At 42.3% G+C, this 17784-nt stretch overlaps 1 protein-coding gene across 4 annotated transcripts in view; it reads left to right on the top strand.

The window, feature by feature from the left end:
• ANK3 (ankyrin 3) overlaps positions 1-17784 on the top strand; it is a 677213-nt gene that overhangs the window by 553309 nt on the left and 106120 nt on the right. For 2 of the 4 annotated variants that reach the window (XM_029244862.1, XM_029244864.1), the window contains 3 exons: positions 3892-3964; positions 4126-4188; positions 13291-13344. In XM_029244862.1, the coding sequence (XP_029100695.1) occupies positions 3892-3964; positions 4126-4188; positions 13291-13344 (190 nt within the window). The remainder of the gene's footprint in view (positions 1-3891; positions 3965-4125; positions 4189-13290; positions 13345-17784) is intronic. The other 2 variants (XM_029244863.1, XM_029244867.1) reach the window with 1 other exon arrangement.

Here is a 17784-nt window from a genome sequence, read left to right as displayed (position 1 = left end):
CTCCATTCAGAAACTAAGCACCGTATTTCCAAATGCTGTCACCTCCTTGATGGCAGTCAGCAAAGCAAAACTCTCATTTCTGATGGGAAGAAAAATTCAAAACACTAAAAATACCTTTTCAAAAGTTATACCTTTCAAAAAGCTACAGAGGTTTTAGTTCCATAGAAAGCTGAATGTATTTCTTTATTTTGATATAAAAAAATTTTTTAATGAGGTGTTTTGACATCCTTCTTTGACAGTGCAAGAAAGATGAAAACTCTAAGTTGGTTCTTTAAAATATTTTAACTCACAAATGATAATGGGTACATTGTCATCATTATTGTAAAAATATTTTGGCCTTGTTAGAGAAACACTAGAGGTGGGTTCCAAATCAGTTTTTCCCACCACGCTCGCTTCTCTTCCATTCACCTATTGGAGTTTTCCTAGGAAAAACAATCGCTTCTTTGGAACCCCGTCTGGTGCCTTTGAACTCCATCAGGATTTGGTAACTTTGGAATCAAGAGCAGATATTGCCCCATGTCAGAGGTTTACTTGAGTTATTCCTGACTGCGTGACTCAACACACAGGCCCGAGACTGAGTCCGTACAGTGTCAGTTTAGGACTCTGCAGCACTTGGAAGTATCAGCTGTGCTTCCTTTTCTCATATGCCACCTTCCAACACGAAGAAGGCATAGTTCACGTCTGCAGTCTGGATATACAGTGCTTCGTACAAAACACCATGGCTCGAAGGACTCTGTTGCTACCTGCCGGTTGAGTTATTTGGCTGTGTACAGGTTTTAGAAGCTAAAACTTCAGCCTGCTGATCACAAAAGAGAAATGTTGTAATTTGCAAAAGAGAAAACAGTAGCTTTAATGGACTAGAGCAATGGTTGTCAACCAGGGCACGTTTCTAACTTTAAGATATAGCTGGAATAGAAATAAATTCCTACATATTGCTTTCATATACCTCTTGAGTATTTCATCATCTTAAAATCTATCATTAAATTCTCAAGAAAAGAGTTTAAATAAATAATGTTTCTTAACCTTAATTTTATAGATATGCCATGTAACTCTCTTGAGAGTAGGAAAGGAGAGAAGGACAAGGTATTAAATAACAACCAAGTGTCACCATGCTATAAAAGACTTGAAGTCACTGAAATAAATATGTGAAACCTCTGTTTCAATGTTAGAGAATTGAAGATGGTATAATAGTTCAAAATATAAATCTTATTTGATTAAATGTCAATGATTCTCTCACCTGTTAGGAAAGTTCAAAATGTTTCTTTGATATCAAAAAGAGCTTTAGGAGAAAATAAAGTTACAGACAGGGAAAGTAAAGTTACAGCCTCAGGAAATGGACTGAGAGAAAAGGGTTTTAGGGCTCCGGTTCCTAGTGAAAGAATGTGCACGGGAGTCATGCCATTTCTCACTCAACATCACCAGCTGACTTGCTAGGTGACTTTCTGCCAGAGAGAAAAGATTACTCATGCTAACAGGAAGGTCCAGTTTGCCTGGTGAAGTAAATGAGGCTTCCGCCAAATGAAACGCTCACATTGACTAGAAAAGAGGCCACTGAAGTCCCTAAGACCTAGTCCAGCACTGTGGTATTTGAGACTTTATTTCAAGCGGAGACACCACCTTGTCAGCCCTGCCTTTGCAGTTGCCTGTCATCTAGCTCAGAGAGGACTGACGGGATTCAGGGTGGGGTGTGTGCCCTTACGCTAACTAAGCACAGTGCAGCCGCCCGCAGGTGGGTCTCTGTTCAGACGTTATGGAAGCCCCAGCGACCATTGTCTCCTTAAGCAGGCGTCAGTTCTTCAGCAGCCTTAAAAAGAACACTGCATCTTTGATAGGAGTGCCATGTTGGATGTGGCAATTCTGAGAAAGATGCTTTAGTTAATGACATTACAGTCACGGCAGAGGAGGAAACTGAGTGGCTAGAAGCGGATATCCAAAAGATACGAATTAAGCTATTTAAATTGCATTGTTTAAAATTCCCTCAGTAGCAACGAGCAGAGTACTTCTATCACTCAGATGTTGGTTTCTAACAGCCTTCTCTAATGGAGGGAACCAGGGCTCCTTGGAGAAATGACAAAATCTACAACTGGGGCAGGAAATATACAAGATGAGCCTGCAACCTCTGGTAGTGCCAAAAAGTAAGGCCCTCCCTGTAAAGAAATAAATAAACATACATACACAAAATGATGGGACGTGTTAAAGGGACACGGGAAGCCACTGAAAGACTTCCCAATGGCCAAAGCCAGAACAATTTGAACCAAAGAAATAAAATGGTATGGGGGTATAGTGCAAAGTATAAAATATATATCCGTGAGTTCATTACTGATACGGATGAATGATTGAATGACTATGGAGGAAGAGGCAGATTTCTCAGGCAAAAGAATTCCGAATAATTTACGAAAATACTTTCCCCTCCAAGAGGTGGCTCACGATTCCCCACTGCTCAAGTGTGTCTGAGTGTAGTAACTTCCCTCATAAGAAAACAGTGTGGAGAGCAGGGGAAATAGAGTAGATTACAGGGGAGAAAGCTGGCCAACACTGCTTCAGCCACATGACCAAGTACAACGTCAACCCTGGTGAATCATGTTGACAGTATATGCCCTTGATGTGATGTAACGAAAATGACATTTTACCGCAGTGGTTTTCCTCCCCAAAACATATAACCCCAGTCTAATCAATGAGAAAAACATGAGACGAATCTCAATTAAGGTGAACCTGACCAGTTCACCCCAAAACTGTCAAGGTCATTAAAAACAAGGAAAGTCTGAGAAACTTAGCCATAGGAGCCTAAGGAGATTGACAACGAAAGATAACACGGTATCCTGGATGGGATGCTAGCACTGAAAAAGGATATTTGGCAAAAGCTAAGGAAATCTGAATAAAACATAGACTTTAATTAATAATAATAAATCAATATTGGTTCATGAATTGTGACAAAGGTACCATGCTAATATGTGTTAATCATAGGGAAAACTGGGTGAACACTCTCTACTATCCTCATAATTTTTCTGTAAATCTAAAACTGTTCTAATATAAAATATTCATCTTTTGAAAATGTTCAATGACAGTATTACATGCTGGAAAAAATGCAAAATAATGCTTTACTTCAACATGACTTGTACCATTAGTCTTTTATACACTCAGATTAAAAGAGGATTCATTTTCAAACTAAAACATATCAAGTCATTAATATTTTCAAACAAGTAATACCGTCAGTGTTCTTTGGATGGATACAATCTATCTAGGCGAAAAGTCATCAAAGAGCAATTAAAAGATTCAGTATAGCCTTTGCTCTGTTATACTGTATACCATTCTTTAAAATTTTGTGGCAGTTAAAATTATCCTGCAAATGCATTACCTCTAAAATATTTTCTGCAAACACATGGTTGTAAAAGTTATTGGAATCTCAATATTGTGATTTATTCTAGAAATTAAACGTACACATAGGAAGGGAAAACGAGAAGGGGCTGGCTTGGCACAAGCAATAAAGACAGGCTTCTTGCCAATCATTTGGCTTATCAACAGCTAAGACTTTTAGTTGGATGGGGTGGCAGACCCATGAAGACCGTGAAGAAGTATAGCAAGGAACTAAGGGAGGCAGTATCTCTCTCCTTTTTTTCCTTTGAAAAGCTTTATTGCGGACCTAAAGCTTTTAAGCTGGTGCGCTTTGCCACTAGAATTCTTTCACCTTGTATTCGTTCTCTGCCATGTATATGATGAGGAACTCAGTGCTATGAAGGCATAATTTTGATGTCATTTTGTATGAGGGGGCCTTCAAGATATTCAACACACAAATCCCACAGTAAACCAACAGATTAATTTAGGAAGAAATGAAGAGCCTCGGTAAAATATCCTGTCTGCTCATACTAAAATGACTGCTTTCTTTGTTACCAGACTGTCATAGAGAAGCACAAAATGAATGTTCCAGAAACGATGAATGAAGTTCTTGACATGTCTGATGATGAAGGTATGAAAACCTCCTTTGAGTTCGTAGTAACAAAGAGTGACTTTGTATTTTTTTCCTGAAGAAAATTCATTGCAAAATGTTTTTAGAAGCATTAATATGTTTCGTTGTAGTATCAAGAGCATGCATTTTTCACACTTACATTGTTCACTTAAATCATGCAGTTCGTAAAGCCAACGCCCCTGAAATGCTCAGTGATGGCGAATATATCTCAGATGTTGAAGAAGGTATTTGTGAATTTTTATTGTGATAAAATTTAACTACCAGCTTTATCTTCCATTTCTTATCTTTGAAATGTAACCCTTCCTTGAGTTACTAACTTTTCATTTTATCTTGCAATTATTAATTAACGTATCATTTAAACAACATGTATTTGGTATCACTGACTGTCTTCTTTTAGTCTCTTTGAATCCCCTCTCCTTGAACGCATTTTGCAATTTGAAAATGCAAGTGTTACTATCTGGACTACTTTCTTACTATTTGTTTCTATTAAGCATAAAAATTGTTTTTATTGTTTACATTTGAAAATCTAGATAGTAAAATCTGATTAATATTCATATCTAAAATATTTTTTTTTAATAAGAGAGGGTGTATAAGGGAAGGGATCAAATGCCCATTCTAAGATGTACTCTAAGCTTTGCAGTGAAAGTTGCTTTTGAACTTGAACTTGAACTTGAACTCATAATGAAACCTCAACCCGAACAAAACTGCTTTCAAAATGTAAGTTTTCAATATTGATTTCATGAAAGAGACAAATTATAGATGACTGTAGCTATTCTTCATGTGCTTAAAAGAAACTACTAGTTTTCTGCCTTACTTAAAAATCAGTGCGTATGACCAGGTCATGTTATGTAGTTATATTAATGAATGACATCCTTATTGTTCTTTGGAAAACTAGCATTTTTACAGTAAATAAATATGATAAAGATGGCAAATTTTTGACCTTTTTACTGAAATAATGAAATGTTTACTTAGAGTAGAATTTATATTATATTTATGTTTCTTTTCTCTATCATTTGACTCTCCCAGTGTTCTGATTGCTTCTCCATTTTCCGTCTCTCATGTTGTATTTTTCTCTTGGATCAGTCTTAGTGCAGCTAGTCTTTCTCTGCCTCTGGGTTGTCTGTATTGTAATTACCGGTTCCTTCTTTGATTTGTCCAGATTTCGTTGGAAACCTAAATAGTGGGAAAGCCTACCTGATCCAAAAGTCACTTTAGCTTTTTCAGTTCCAATGACTGCCAAGTGTTAAGTGCGTTGTAGCCAGGGATTGCCCGCCTAGGAGAGCTAATGTCTTGGTGGTCATTTAGGGACCTGAAAGTACCTGTCACATTGTTTGTAAATGTTGTTTTGATAAATATTAAAGGCGTCTACTCATCATTTTTCTTTCTTTTTCTGTAAACCATCAACTATATGTTTACCTCTGTTTATCCCCCAGTGGATAGTATTTGCATCATCGTTAGGACTCTACGAGTAACGTGCCTTACTGTCATGTTATATTTCGCTGCTTTCTTATGCAACATTTTCAGAGTAATTTCACCTGTGCAGAAGATAAAAGGAAAGTGATGTTCTCACAAAGATGCATACACTCACAAAATATGGTGTCAAATGAAATTATTATGAGATATGACAGTCACAGACCTAAAAATTTGCTAGTGTCTAACAAGATATCCCCAAATAGCTGCATTGATGAGAGGCCAAGTTTGAATGGACCACGTAACAACCCTATACGTGTGGATAACTCATTTCCAAAACGAAGAAATTTTGAATCTCTTCATTTGAAGCTATTCCATTTAGCTGTTTAACTAGAAATGACCATCATTTCCTTTAGATTGATCTCAGCTTGGGAATTTGAAATGAATAAGCAAATTTTCCTTCTCATTTTATCCATCTTTCTTTAAACTTAGCCCTTGCTTTATGGATGTGTCGGGGGGCTGTTGGAATAAAAGGGCTCTTGACTTCATAACGTTGTAGCGTTTAATGTTGAAAGGGAGTTGGTTAAAGGTCACTCAGTCTGAACAACCGTCACCCAGTGCTGGAATTACCTCTGTTACGAGGTCCTGTGCCCAAATGCCTCCATGAGGGGAATTGCCTAATTCCCAGACTGCCTATTCCATGTGAACAACTCTGACTTTAAAAATTCTTCATTTTAGGGAGCATCCTTGTCACCGATTCAGGCTTTAACTCAGTGATTCAGGCTCTGATCTCTTTGGAACTATTGACAACAAAATACTTTATGTAGTGGGTCAAAATCTTTGGATACATTATTTATAAAAACGTATTTTAAAAATTCTAAAAAACTTAAAATAATTGTCAGTAGGTATAGGTTTGAGATATAATAAAGCACTAACGTTTCATCAGATATCATGAGAGAGTCAAGCTCACCTCAGCTTTGTACCCAAATCAGTGCCTAATGGAAGCCCCAGCAAAGTGAAATCCACATATTTTAGAGAACTCAAAGGGCAGGTTAGTAACCTGTAGTCCAAGTTCTCCGTTATCCTGATGAGAAAGTAAAGCCCAAATAAATGTTGAGTGACTTACCCAACCAGGTTAGTGGCAGAGTGGGACAAGAAGACAGATGTGAAAGTCTGTGGAATTAGGTCACCTCTTTCATAGCTACTTGAATGTGACCTGTGTTCTTATACATAGAACCCAAGAGTGAATTTTTTTTATTGGGGGAAATGTCCTATAGGACCTCTTCTCACCGAATGCTTTGGACTATCCTGATCTTCTGGTCATCGTAATAAATAAATCAGACTATTATGTTTTTAGCTTTACGGATCTGGAAAGAAGCCTTGGAGATTACCTTGCCTCCAGGTCCTCCAAGGGAGCGGTGACTGTTACGCAGAAATTGTCCTTCACCTGAAATTTTATCATTTTACAAATACCTGTTAAATCCTAACATCCAGCCAGCGTTTTGCCTGATATCTCTCTGCTTGCAATTGACCTTTCAAACAGACATTACATAGTTGCATGCTACTCTCGGCATAAAGTCAAAATGAAATACCAGACGCAGAGACCTAATCTTAGTCTCTGGTGTATCCCCAGAACCTAGTACAGGGCCTTGCACACAGCAGCTCTTCAATATGTGTTTGCACAGCTGCATCCAAGAGGAGGGAGACTGAAAGGACAGGATAGTCTTACAGGTTTCTGAGAACAGGCAAGATGGAGAAAATTTGCTTCCTTGCTCCCTTTTCCTGCCTTTATACCCCTTCTCACTGAGACAGCCCTAGGCTACGTATTGACTCGATAAACAGCTTTCTAATGACTCTCCCAAGGGGTGTCTGCATCTCAAAGAATTGTAGGTGAATTTAAAAGAATTTCCAGCTCGGGCTTCCCTGGTAGCACAGTGGTTGAGAGTCCGCCTGCCGATGCAGGGGACACGGGTTTGTGCCCCGGTCCGGGAAGATCCCACATGCCGCGGAGCGGCTGGGCCCGTGAGCCATGGCCGCTGAGCCTGCGCGTCCGGAGCCTGTGCTCCACAACGGGAGAGGCCATGGCAGTGAGAGGCCCGCGTACCGCAAAAAAAAAAAAAAAACAAAGGAAGAGGAGTGCCAGAGGATATGGAGAGAGAGTGGTGAACAATGGAGAGAGAAACCAGCCGAGTGAGTTCCAGCAGACGCCCTGGGAGAAACTTGCCTGGGAAGGTCCAGTCAGATGAGCACAGGCCATTTGGGAATCCCTGCTGACCTCAGCAACTGCCACGTCCAGGACTTCGTGGATTCAGACCCAGAATAAGTAGCTCTCATGTAGTGTATTTTTTCTCCTCAAGAAGCTGTGACAGATGAGCAGCTGTAGCAGCCTGTGGCGCGAGGAGGAACAGGAATTGTCGAAGAGCTGTCAGGGAATTAGCATGTTTATTGACTAAGGTCAATAGGTGGTTTCTTCATTTGCCCAAAACAGGTTGTAATTTTGTTTTTTTAATAAATTTATTTATTTTTGGCTGCATTGGGTCTTCGTTGCTGCGCGCGGGCTTTTCTCTAGTTGCGGCGTGCGGGCTTCTCATTGTGGTGGCTTCTCTTGTGGAGCACAGGCTCTGAGACACGTGGGCTCCAGTAGTTGTGGTGCACGGGCTTCGTTGGTCCGCGGCATGTGAGATTTTCCCGGACCAGGGCTCGAACCCGTGTCCCCTGCATCGGCAGGCGGATTCTCAACCACTGCGCCACCAGCGAAGCCCAACAAGTTGTAATTTTGAATAAGATTTCCCCCACGCCCCCAGTTCTTTTAGTCCCTGCCCATCTACCCAGAACGTTTGACCTGCTTCATGGGGAAGTGGGATCTCACCTGGCCACCTGTACCCCCGCCCCCGACACTGGGATTCTTACTACAGAGAAAGAAGAGAGTGGAGGGTGACACCACGGAACATCAGCACCGAAAATGATTGGCCGGGGGCAGGCAGGATGGTGGGCAGAGGGTCTGGAACAGGAGGGGTTAGAGAACCAAGGGAAGATGTGAACACATGGGAAGGGGTGGTCCGAGCACCTGGGCCAGAAGCACACTGAGGATGAGAGTTGACAACAGGCCTGGCCTGTCTTTACCTTGTATGTGCACACCCTGTAGGTAGAGGTAGGAGACAGAAAACAAACCAATAACAGGTGCTTGTTGCCCTGCATGGTGAAAAGCAGTTTGGGTGGGGCTTCCCTGGTGGCACAGTGGTTAAGAATCCGCCTGCCAGTGCAGGGGATGCGGGTTCGAGCCCTGGTCCAGGAAGATCCGACATGCCATGGAGCAACTAAGCCTGTGTGCCACAACTACTGAGCCTGCGCTCTAGAGCCCACACGCCACAACTACTGAAGCCCGCGCACCTAGAGCCCGCGAGCTGCAACTACTGAGCCCACGTGTCACAGCTACTGAAGCCCATGTGCCTAGAGCCCATGCTCCGCAACAAGAGAAGCCACTGCAATGAGAAGCCTGTGCACCGCAATGAAGAGTAGCCCCCGCTCGCCGCAACTAGAGAAAGCCCGCGCACAGCAACAAAGACCCAATGCAGCCCCCCAAAATAAATAAATAAAAATTTTAAAAAAAAAGAAAAAAAGCACTTTGGGTGTAGGAGAAGGAAGAGGCCAGATCCTTGCGTACAACACATACATGATGCTGGCACTGCTTTATACCTGGGAGCAGTGAGCATCTTCCTGTTTTGCACACACGGTCCTTATACACCCAGGTAATGAAGAACCAAGACCAGTGAGCTCTGGATGTGGGGTTGAGTCTAGACGAATAGCTGAGAAAGACTGAACAGAAGGAACCAAAGGGCATGACACGGCCACTTTGAATGTAGCAACCTAATTTCTCTGTACATAAGAATCATTTTAGTGCCTGATTTCACAGGGCTAGTTTGTGGCTAGTAATTTATTCATTTTCTAGTCTTCTTTAAAAGGGGCATAGGTTTTAGGTAATGAGAACAGCGCAAGTAACTTTTCCACCTGCATTCCATCTCTCTTCTTCGGTGTCTGTTTGACCAAGTCAGTATAACATCTAATCTTACTTAGGTGACTGAGGGTAATTTCTGGATTAGGGTTAAGGAGTACTGATAAAAATAGGAAAAAATTACAGTGTCTGTCCCAACACTGTCTTTTTCTGGCTCTTTACAGGAAAGACACAGAATTCTTTTTCCTTCCTGGGATGGGTTTGTTTATTAACCCAACCAAGATCACAGGGGACGTTTTTCATTGCTACATCTGGAAAGGTTCCAACACTGAGTCATGCGTGCTTACTTTAGAAACTATATCTAGCCTGGATTAAGGAATAGTAAACTGCAATACAGTTTTTAAAAAGAGGTACATCTAGCCACAAAGAACAGAATAATGTTTAAGAGGAAAGAGTCAAATTGACTTTGTACTCTTAAAAAAAAAAATCATCCTGAGCAGAAAAGAGTCATTTGCTCTGTGGGATAACGGCTACTTGTTCTTGTCGTTGCTTAAGAGATGTGCAAACTTTGCCGTTTAAGTCTGATTCCTTCCTTTTTGACCATCTATGAAGCCAGGATCTTACCGGCACCTGAAGTTAGGGAAATAAAGAAAGAAGACGGTGGGTGGCCCTCCCGTGAGAGATACACGAATCCCTTAAAATGATACGCACTTCTTTTTTTGGGGGGGTGCATTTTGGGTCTTCATTGCTGCGCTTGAGCTCTCTCTAGTTGCAGCGAGCAGGGGCTACTCTTTGTTGCGGTGTGCGGGCTTCTCATTGCGGTGGCCTCTCTTGTTGCAGAGCCCAGGCTCCAGTAGTTGTGCCCGTGGGCTCAGTAGTTGTGGCGCGTAGGCTCAGTAGTTGTGGTGTACGGGCTTCGTTGCTCCGCGGCATGTGGGATCTTCCCGGACCAGGGCTCGAATCCGTGCCCCCTGCATCGGCAGGTGGATTCTTAACCACTGCGCCACCAGGGAAGCCCAACACGCACTTCTTAAGACCACCTGTGTCACCCATTGCTCATCTAACCATTGTCTCAACTTACCCCATTGCTCTCACATCTTTTGAGAAGGAAAGCAAGAAAACAGTATATTCCAGAACTTACTTTCTGTTTTGAAAGGACAACCACTGCTGCCAGGAGATGCTGGAAAACAAAAGGTTGAAGCAAAAGACCCAGCATCTGCTCCTTCCTGACGGAGGAGGCAGCTGGGGAGGGGAGGGGGCAGGAGAGAGAGCTCACTGCATTCTCTACCTTGGGCTTGGGCAGCCTCGCCCTGAGCCTCCTTCCATCCCAGAAGATAATGGAGTCCCAAGCATCCACTGGTCCTCCAGCCTGACCCAGAAGTGCCTGTGCCACACACGGGGACCTCGGGAAGTGGGTGGCATAGCCCCTCCACTGTCGACACGACATCTCCTTCCTTTTATCAGCCTCTCAGAATGTGCACAGGAGTCCTTGCAAACTGCAAAACGAAAAGTGAAATGCATGAGCATCTGGAATCTAAGTAACTTTTCCCTTATTTATTGTGTGACTCTAGGTTAGAATTAGACTTTTAGAACTAAAGTTTGGGAATTCCCTGGCGGTCCAGTAAGACTCTGTGCTTCCACTGCAGGGGGCACGGGTTCGGTCCCTGGTCCAGGAACTAAGATCCCACAAGCCACGCGGTGCAACCAAAAAAAAAGAAAAGAAAAGAAGGAACTAAAGTTTGAGTGGGTCAGCATCCTCGTACTATCATATTCCTCTTCCCTCTTACTCTTTTTTTTTTTTGCGGTACGCGGGCCTCTCACTGTTGTGGCCTCTCCCGTTGCGGAGCACAGGCTCCGGACGCGCAGGCTCAGTGGCCATGGCTCACGGGCCCAGCCACTCTGCGGCATGTGGGATCTTCCCAGACCGGGGCACAAACCCGCGTCCCCTGCATCGGCAGGCGGACTCTCAACCACTGCACCACCAGGGAAGCCCCTCCCTCTTACTCTTGCTTCCTTGCTCTTCTGACAATGCAAATATCGGAAGATTGAGGGAAAAGACATGAGCAAATAGAGTCATTTGGATTCTTCATGATGAAAACTTACTGTCTAAACACTAGGGGGGCTAGACATAAAGTTTTGAATTTATGGAAAAGATTTTCTCTTCAAAATTATTCGGATTTTTATGTTCCTTATTTGAACCTTCCAAAAAATAAAATAGGCTGAGTCTTCTTTGCCTTTATTTGTCTCTAAACGGGTTAATACCATGGAGTTGCTGAGATGATGAAAAGAAATAATATACACATAAAGCACTTAGAACAGTGACCAGCGTACAGTAGATGCTCAACAAATGTCTGTCCTTCCTTTTCCTTAATCAGATGGATACGACTATCTATGTATCCTGTTTCCTGCTCTAGGATTAGAATTAGGCCAGGACAGCACGATAGGAAGAGAGAGAGCTTTGAGTGTTTGTCTTCAGTTAAAACAAAAACGAAAACAATGTGGGTCGACAAAGTCATTGCATTGTCCCCCCAATGGGTTTATGTTGCTTGTCACTCGGATGGCAATTGTTAGTCTATAATCCAATTTCAAGGGCCCTAAAAATCCAACCCAACCAGCCCATTTCCTACAAGTCAGTTGCCTGTAACTTTAGTAAAGCCGGCTGCTCGCTGGTCTCCAGCATTCCCGTTCTGTCCCTCTGGGCCGCATCCTGTGGCCTGGGATGGCCAACTTCCCGTTTCCACCCCTCTCTCCCTGCCTGTACTCACACACTCTCCGTTTAGCATCTGCCACGTCTACAGTCCTATGTGCTGCCCTCTTCCTTTGTGCTCTTGTAATACTTTGTAACTTCTCACACACACACACACACACACACACACACACACACACACCTTCTGTCCTGGTGGCGAGGTGGGGAAGCGCCTGGTCTCTGCGTGGGTTCTAATCCAGGCTCCTCCGCTAACTAGATGTGTGAGTTTTGACAAATAACTCTGAATCTGTTTCTTCATCTATAAACTGGAAATACTGGTACCTGCTTCCCAGGGTTGCGGATTAAGCGAGACGTGCATGTAAAGTGCTCAGTTAGCAAGCACAGCGTGTAGCACATACAAGGCATGATCTCAGGAGGAACCGGCAGCATTAGGAGTACAGTATTTGTATCATGGTTTGTGTCCTGGTGTCAGCTTCTTTACTAGAGGCTAAATGCCTCAAAGGCAGTAGTTGGCTTTACTCCTAACATAGGTCCTAGCCCAGCGCTCCACTGTCTACCGTCTCAAAGTGGTTACACAGTAGAGCAGGTCACCTGGGGACTTGCTACCCATGCAGACTCTCAGGGCCTGCCCTAGGCCTATGGAGTCAGTATCTGCATTTTCTCAAGGTCCCCAGCTGATAAAATACAGCCCTTGAAATTTGAGAAACACTGCACTCATTCCTTGAATTCACTTGCTGAGCTGGTACTTTAATTATACTCATAATAGCCACTCGGAAAACAGACACTGACTGCTATAGAATCGGTACTGCCATTAGATCACTGTCATTTGTAAGGACCCGTGAGACCAGTGGTTCTCAAAGTGTGGTCTCTGGACCAGCAACATCGGATTCACTTGGGAACTTGTCAGAAATGCGAGTTTTCAGGTGATTCTAATGCATCCTCCAGGTTGGGAACCGCTGCTTTAGAACCCTGGGAAGCTACCAGAAGTACCACATTAATATTGTGCATCCCCTTCTTCCTGCCTTGTTTCATTTCATTTCTTCTCTTCCATGTCTTAAAGACGCAAGTAAGGTCAAATGTCGTACGTATCGTTTCCTCTTTGCCGGATACTTGCTGGTGCACATACACATCTTAATGTCTACCTGGCAGACTGACATCTGTCAAAATACCTCTTCTGGTGTATGGAACACACAGATGACTTATCTGCGGTCCCTGTATTTTGTTTTATTTTGTTAATTTTATTCATTTTTTGAATAGGTGATAGACGCACATGGTATAAAATTCCCAAGGTACAAGAGTTTACGGTGAAAAGTAAGTCTTCCTCCTTCTTGCTCCAGTAATAGAGTTCCTTTCTCCAACAGCAATCACTGACCTTTCATCTCACACATTTATTGAGCACCTAATATGTGCCAGGCATTGTTCTGGGCACTGGATATGGAAGGAGAAGACAAAAACCCCTGCCTCCATGGAGCTGATATTTTGGTTACTGATTTCTTATTGTATTTGTTCAATAGCGTAGAGTTTGGCAGTAGTTAAAAGTAGGGCTCTGTAGTCAAACCAACTAATTTTGAATCCAATTTTCCCCATGTTCTAAGTAATCTTAGCTGTTTATTCTACCACTGTGAACTGGGTTTTCTTTATCTTGAAACGGAGATAACTATTCTATAAGGTTGTTGTGAGAATTACTTGAGATAATACTTATAAAGCACCAAACAGTGCCTAGAACATAGTAAATGCTCAATAAATATAGATGTTGATTATAATGATGTGATCTCATTCTACTATTCTATAACGTAGACTAGAAATGGCTAAAGGATTTATTTTCCCAGTAGCTTACATTTCCTCTCTGTGCTATGTGATGATCAAAAAACACACTTTTTTCAGAACAAGCACAGTAAATTTGTCTTCTCAATTCTGATCATTAACTGCTTCTCAGTTAAGCTATTTACTGAGTTCTATGAAGTAATCAACTCCTAATCAATCACTAGAGCATAGAGACTGTGTTCCTCTATTCTTTTTAATCTAGCTGTTTAAAAAATCCCATGTAATTTGGAGATTTTGTACTATCATTTCATTTGGAGGTGTTTTGTACCATTATTTTCAGCTTCATAATGTTACAAAGTACATTCCTTGGGGAGATTCTGCATTTCGCATCAGAGGGATCTGAGCAAAGTTTCTGACAATATAATTTGATATAGTTACCTTAAGGAATATTCTTTGTGATTCTAGTCTCCAGCCAGATGGGAAATCAACTTTCAACCGCTGGAAAAGCAACAAAAGTATTCCTCGGTAGTGGTCTTAAGATGGAAAAGAATAGAAGAAAATTACATGCAAAAAAAAAAGAAAAAGAAGAAAAGACCTCCTAGGGCATGAAAACACTTAAACAATAAGACAAGAACTGTTTCATTTATTCACCATGAAAAATCATTAGCGGGCATAATGAAAGATTGCAAGGAAGTTGGGTTAGGTATATTCCCCCATGTACTGATTCTGGACCAGCGAGTTGAATTCTAAAAGGGAATGAGGCACAGCTACGTGACCAACCACAGTCCTGATAACCATTTAATATATTCTCTTTCTCTCCTTTGTCCCTGATTCTATTTGGTATTATTTCCTCGTGGACAGAGCGTATGAATCTTTGGAGGATTGACTGTAGTACAGGAAACCTGTTCTCTGAACCTAGTCATCATAGGACTGGGAGGAAGGGGTACCTGCAAAATTGAAGTGAAATGCCTCTGAACAGCTTTTATTATTTGGGGAATGGTGAGATCAAGGTAGATTTGGGGTGTTTGGGTTTTTCTTTCTTTTTTTTTTTTTTTGCGGTACGCGGGCCTCTCACTGTTGTGGCCTCTCCCGTTGTGGAGCACAGGCTCCGGACGCGCAGGCTCAGCGGCCATGGCTCACGGGCCCAGCCGCCCCGCGGCATGTGGGATCTTCCCGGACCGGGGCACGAACCCGTGTCCCCTGCATCGGCAGGCGGACTCCCAACCACTGCGCCACCAGGGCAGCCCTGGGTTTTTCTTTAAACATTTTCCAGCCTCTGGTATTTTATTGTCAGAAATGGATTAGCAGTAAAAACATCAGTGCTCATAATTTTGAAAGGTGTAAAGTCCCTTCCATATAGGTGAGGCCTCCTCTGGTGGCACTTACCCATGTGCTTCCCCCAGACTTTGTCTACACTAATCGTAGAACGCACTGCAGAGCTCACTCTAATTGATTAGGGGTGCATTAGGCACCCTGTCTGTGACCACTTTGCCTTACCTTTGGACCTTGTTATTTTTCATTCCCCTCTGTTCCCACTACTTATTACCTCTGAGCTCAGTGGTTTAATTTATTATCATCGTCTCCCGTGGTTGTGTGAGTTAACAGGGCTCAGCTGGGCTCTAGACAGCCTTCAGGAGTTTGCAGTCAGACGGTAGCTAAGGTGGGAGTCACATGGCCAGAGGTTCAATGTGACGTCATCGCTCGAGGGTCTGTCACCTCGGCCGGGATGGCTGAAACAGCTGAGAGCTGACTGGCATCTCTCTCCACATGGCTACCTTGACTTTCTTTACACCTTTACACGAGGTGGCCTCATGGTCGTCAAATTTCTTGCCTTGGGATTAACTTCCCCTTTGGAACAAGTACTCCAAAGAGACTCAGGCAGAAACTGCAAGGTATCCTTGAACTCAAAGTCCAAAGTCACGTAACATCACTTCCCCTGCATTTTAGTGTTCAAAGATTGAGCCAGTTCAGATTTAAACAAGGGCAGTACACAGGCATGGATACAAGGAGAGTTGGTTCATTGGATGGGGTAGAGAGGGCATTTTTAAACACTAGCTACCACACCTTCTTTGCTAGAAAATAGTCAGATTTATCTTCAACACAACGGTTATGCCACTGCACCAAAAGCTTCTAGGAAACGCAAACCCACACGAGTATTTAGTAAGTGAAAATTTGTGGGTTCTGGTAATACATATATTGTAACTAAATATATCTGATATTGTATGAGTGTTGTTCATTCATAGAAATATTACTTTTGTTATATTACAAATATAATTATCTGTACCTGTTGGTCAGAAGCTGTTTCTAATCAAAATATTTTGGGATTATAGAATGGATTAGAGGCAGTTAACAAGATACTCAACAGAGTTCATCTCATTCCTTTCTAATCTTTGGTATATTAGTGTGTCGTACTATACGATAATCATAGAATATTTTGTTTATTGAAATGAGAGTTAGTTGTATTAATATTGTTCCTCCATTCATTCAATCAACAGGTATTTGTTGAGTATCTATGATGAACCTGGCCCTGTGTTAGGCAATGCAGAGCAGGGAGGCCTGGTGCTATGGTTAGATTTTGCCCCAAGCAGTATCAATAGTAGCATTTTAAATGCTAACTGTATGAGTTCATGCATTCAGATGTTTGAACACTAAAGAAACCTGCGTTACTGAATACTACTAACAGTGCTGACTAAACCCTTTCTTTGTGCATTATTTCATTTAATCCCCCCAAGAGGTCTTAGGATAGAGGCAGAGTTGTTATCCCAGTTTGGTAGAGGTTGAAACTATGACTCAGAGTAAACAGTATCCCAGAGTTCACCTAAGCAAAAATGATGAAGCTTGAAGTTGAATCCAGGCACCGCCTACTATGCAAAATTGCATTAAAATAAGACCGTTGCCTTTACCTCTAAATTCCATGCCTTGTAAGAAATGTTTTCATCATTCTAAAATGGTAAATGCATAATTACTTAATTACTGTTACTTAATAGTCATAAGACTACTTTAATCTTTGGCCAAATGTATTAACACCTCCCATTCCCATCCCAACTCTGGGCTTCTTTTGGTTTCATAGAGACCATTTCTGAAGTCTAAGAAGGATATGTAGAGAAAGAATAGAAACTTAACTTTATTGAAATTTTACTGTATACCAGTCGTCAAGCTTGGCGTGCCAAATGAATACGAAGTTGCTGTGGCATGTAGATGGGAAAAAAAGCAAAACCACCAACCTCTTTAATAAAAGCAATCATGAATTCCAAAAATACTGATGGGGCATTTACAATATGGCAGGTCCAGGAAAACCTGGGTTCTGGTTTTGGGGTTCTCATCTCACTCTTCCATGGGAGGGACCAAGCAGGTGTTTTTCCCGCCAATACACTCTGATAAGGGAAGCCCACATGAGGGACACCGAACTTAGGATGGTGAGTGGAGGATGGGAGGTGTTCTAGAAAGAGTCCAAGATTGGAGAAACTACTCAGGAGAAGAAGAGGGGTAAAGATTCCATCAAGGGAGTACACCCTATGTAGTGGTTCAAAGTCTAAAGAGTTTCAGGAATTCTAGGGACTGAAAGAATTATATGTAACAGAAGGGCAGGATGGGTGTGTAGGAGTGGCCGGAGAGAAGCTGGCCAAGAAGTCATGAGGAAGGAACCTTTCTTTGCAGGTCTTGTTAGGAAGCTTGAATGAGCGAGCACCATTGAATCAGGCTTTGCTAAGTAGTTTGGATTTTTCTTTTCTTTTCTTTTTTTTCATTCATATATTTGATTGAGGCATCACATCTGTGTTTTTTTTGTTTTTTTTGTTTTTTTTTTTTAGATGTTGGGGATAGGAGTTTATTAATTAATTTATTTTTTTTTGCTGTGTTGGGTCTTCGTTTCTGTGCGAGGGCTTTCTCTAGTTGTGGCAAGCGGGGGCCACTCTTCATCGTGGTGCACGGGCCTCTCACTGTCGCGGCCTCTCTTGTTGCGGAGCACAGGCTCCAGACGCGCAGGCT

Source organism: Monodon monoceros, unplaced genomic scaffold (assembly GCF_005190385.1).
Source record: "Monodon monoceros isolate NGI ecotype Baffin Bay Population unplaced genomic scaffold, NGI_Narwhal_1 Super_Scaffold_4, whole genome shotgun sequence".
Lineage (NCBI taxonomy): Eukaryota > Metazoa > Chordata > Mammalia > Artiodactyla > Monodontidae > Monodon > Monodon monoceros.
Note: the sequence above shows the minus strand (reverse complement) of the source record. Positions and strands in the feature narration are given on the sequence as shown.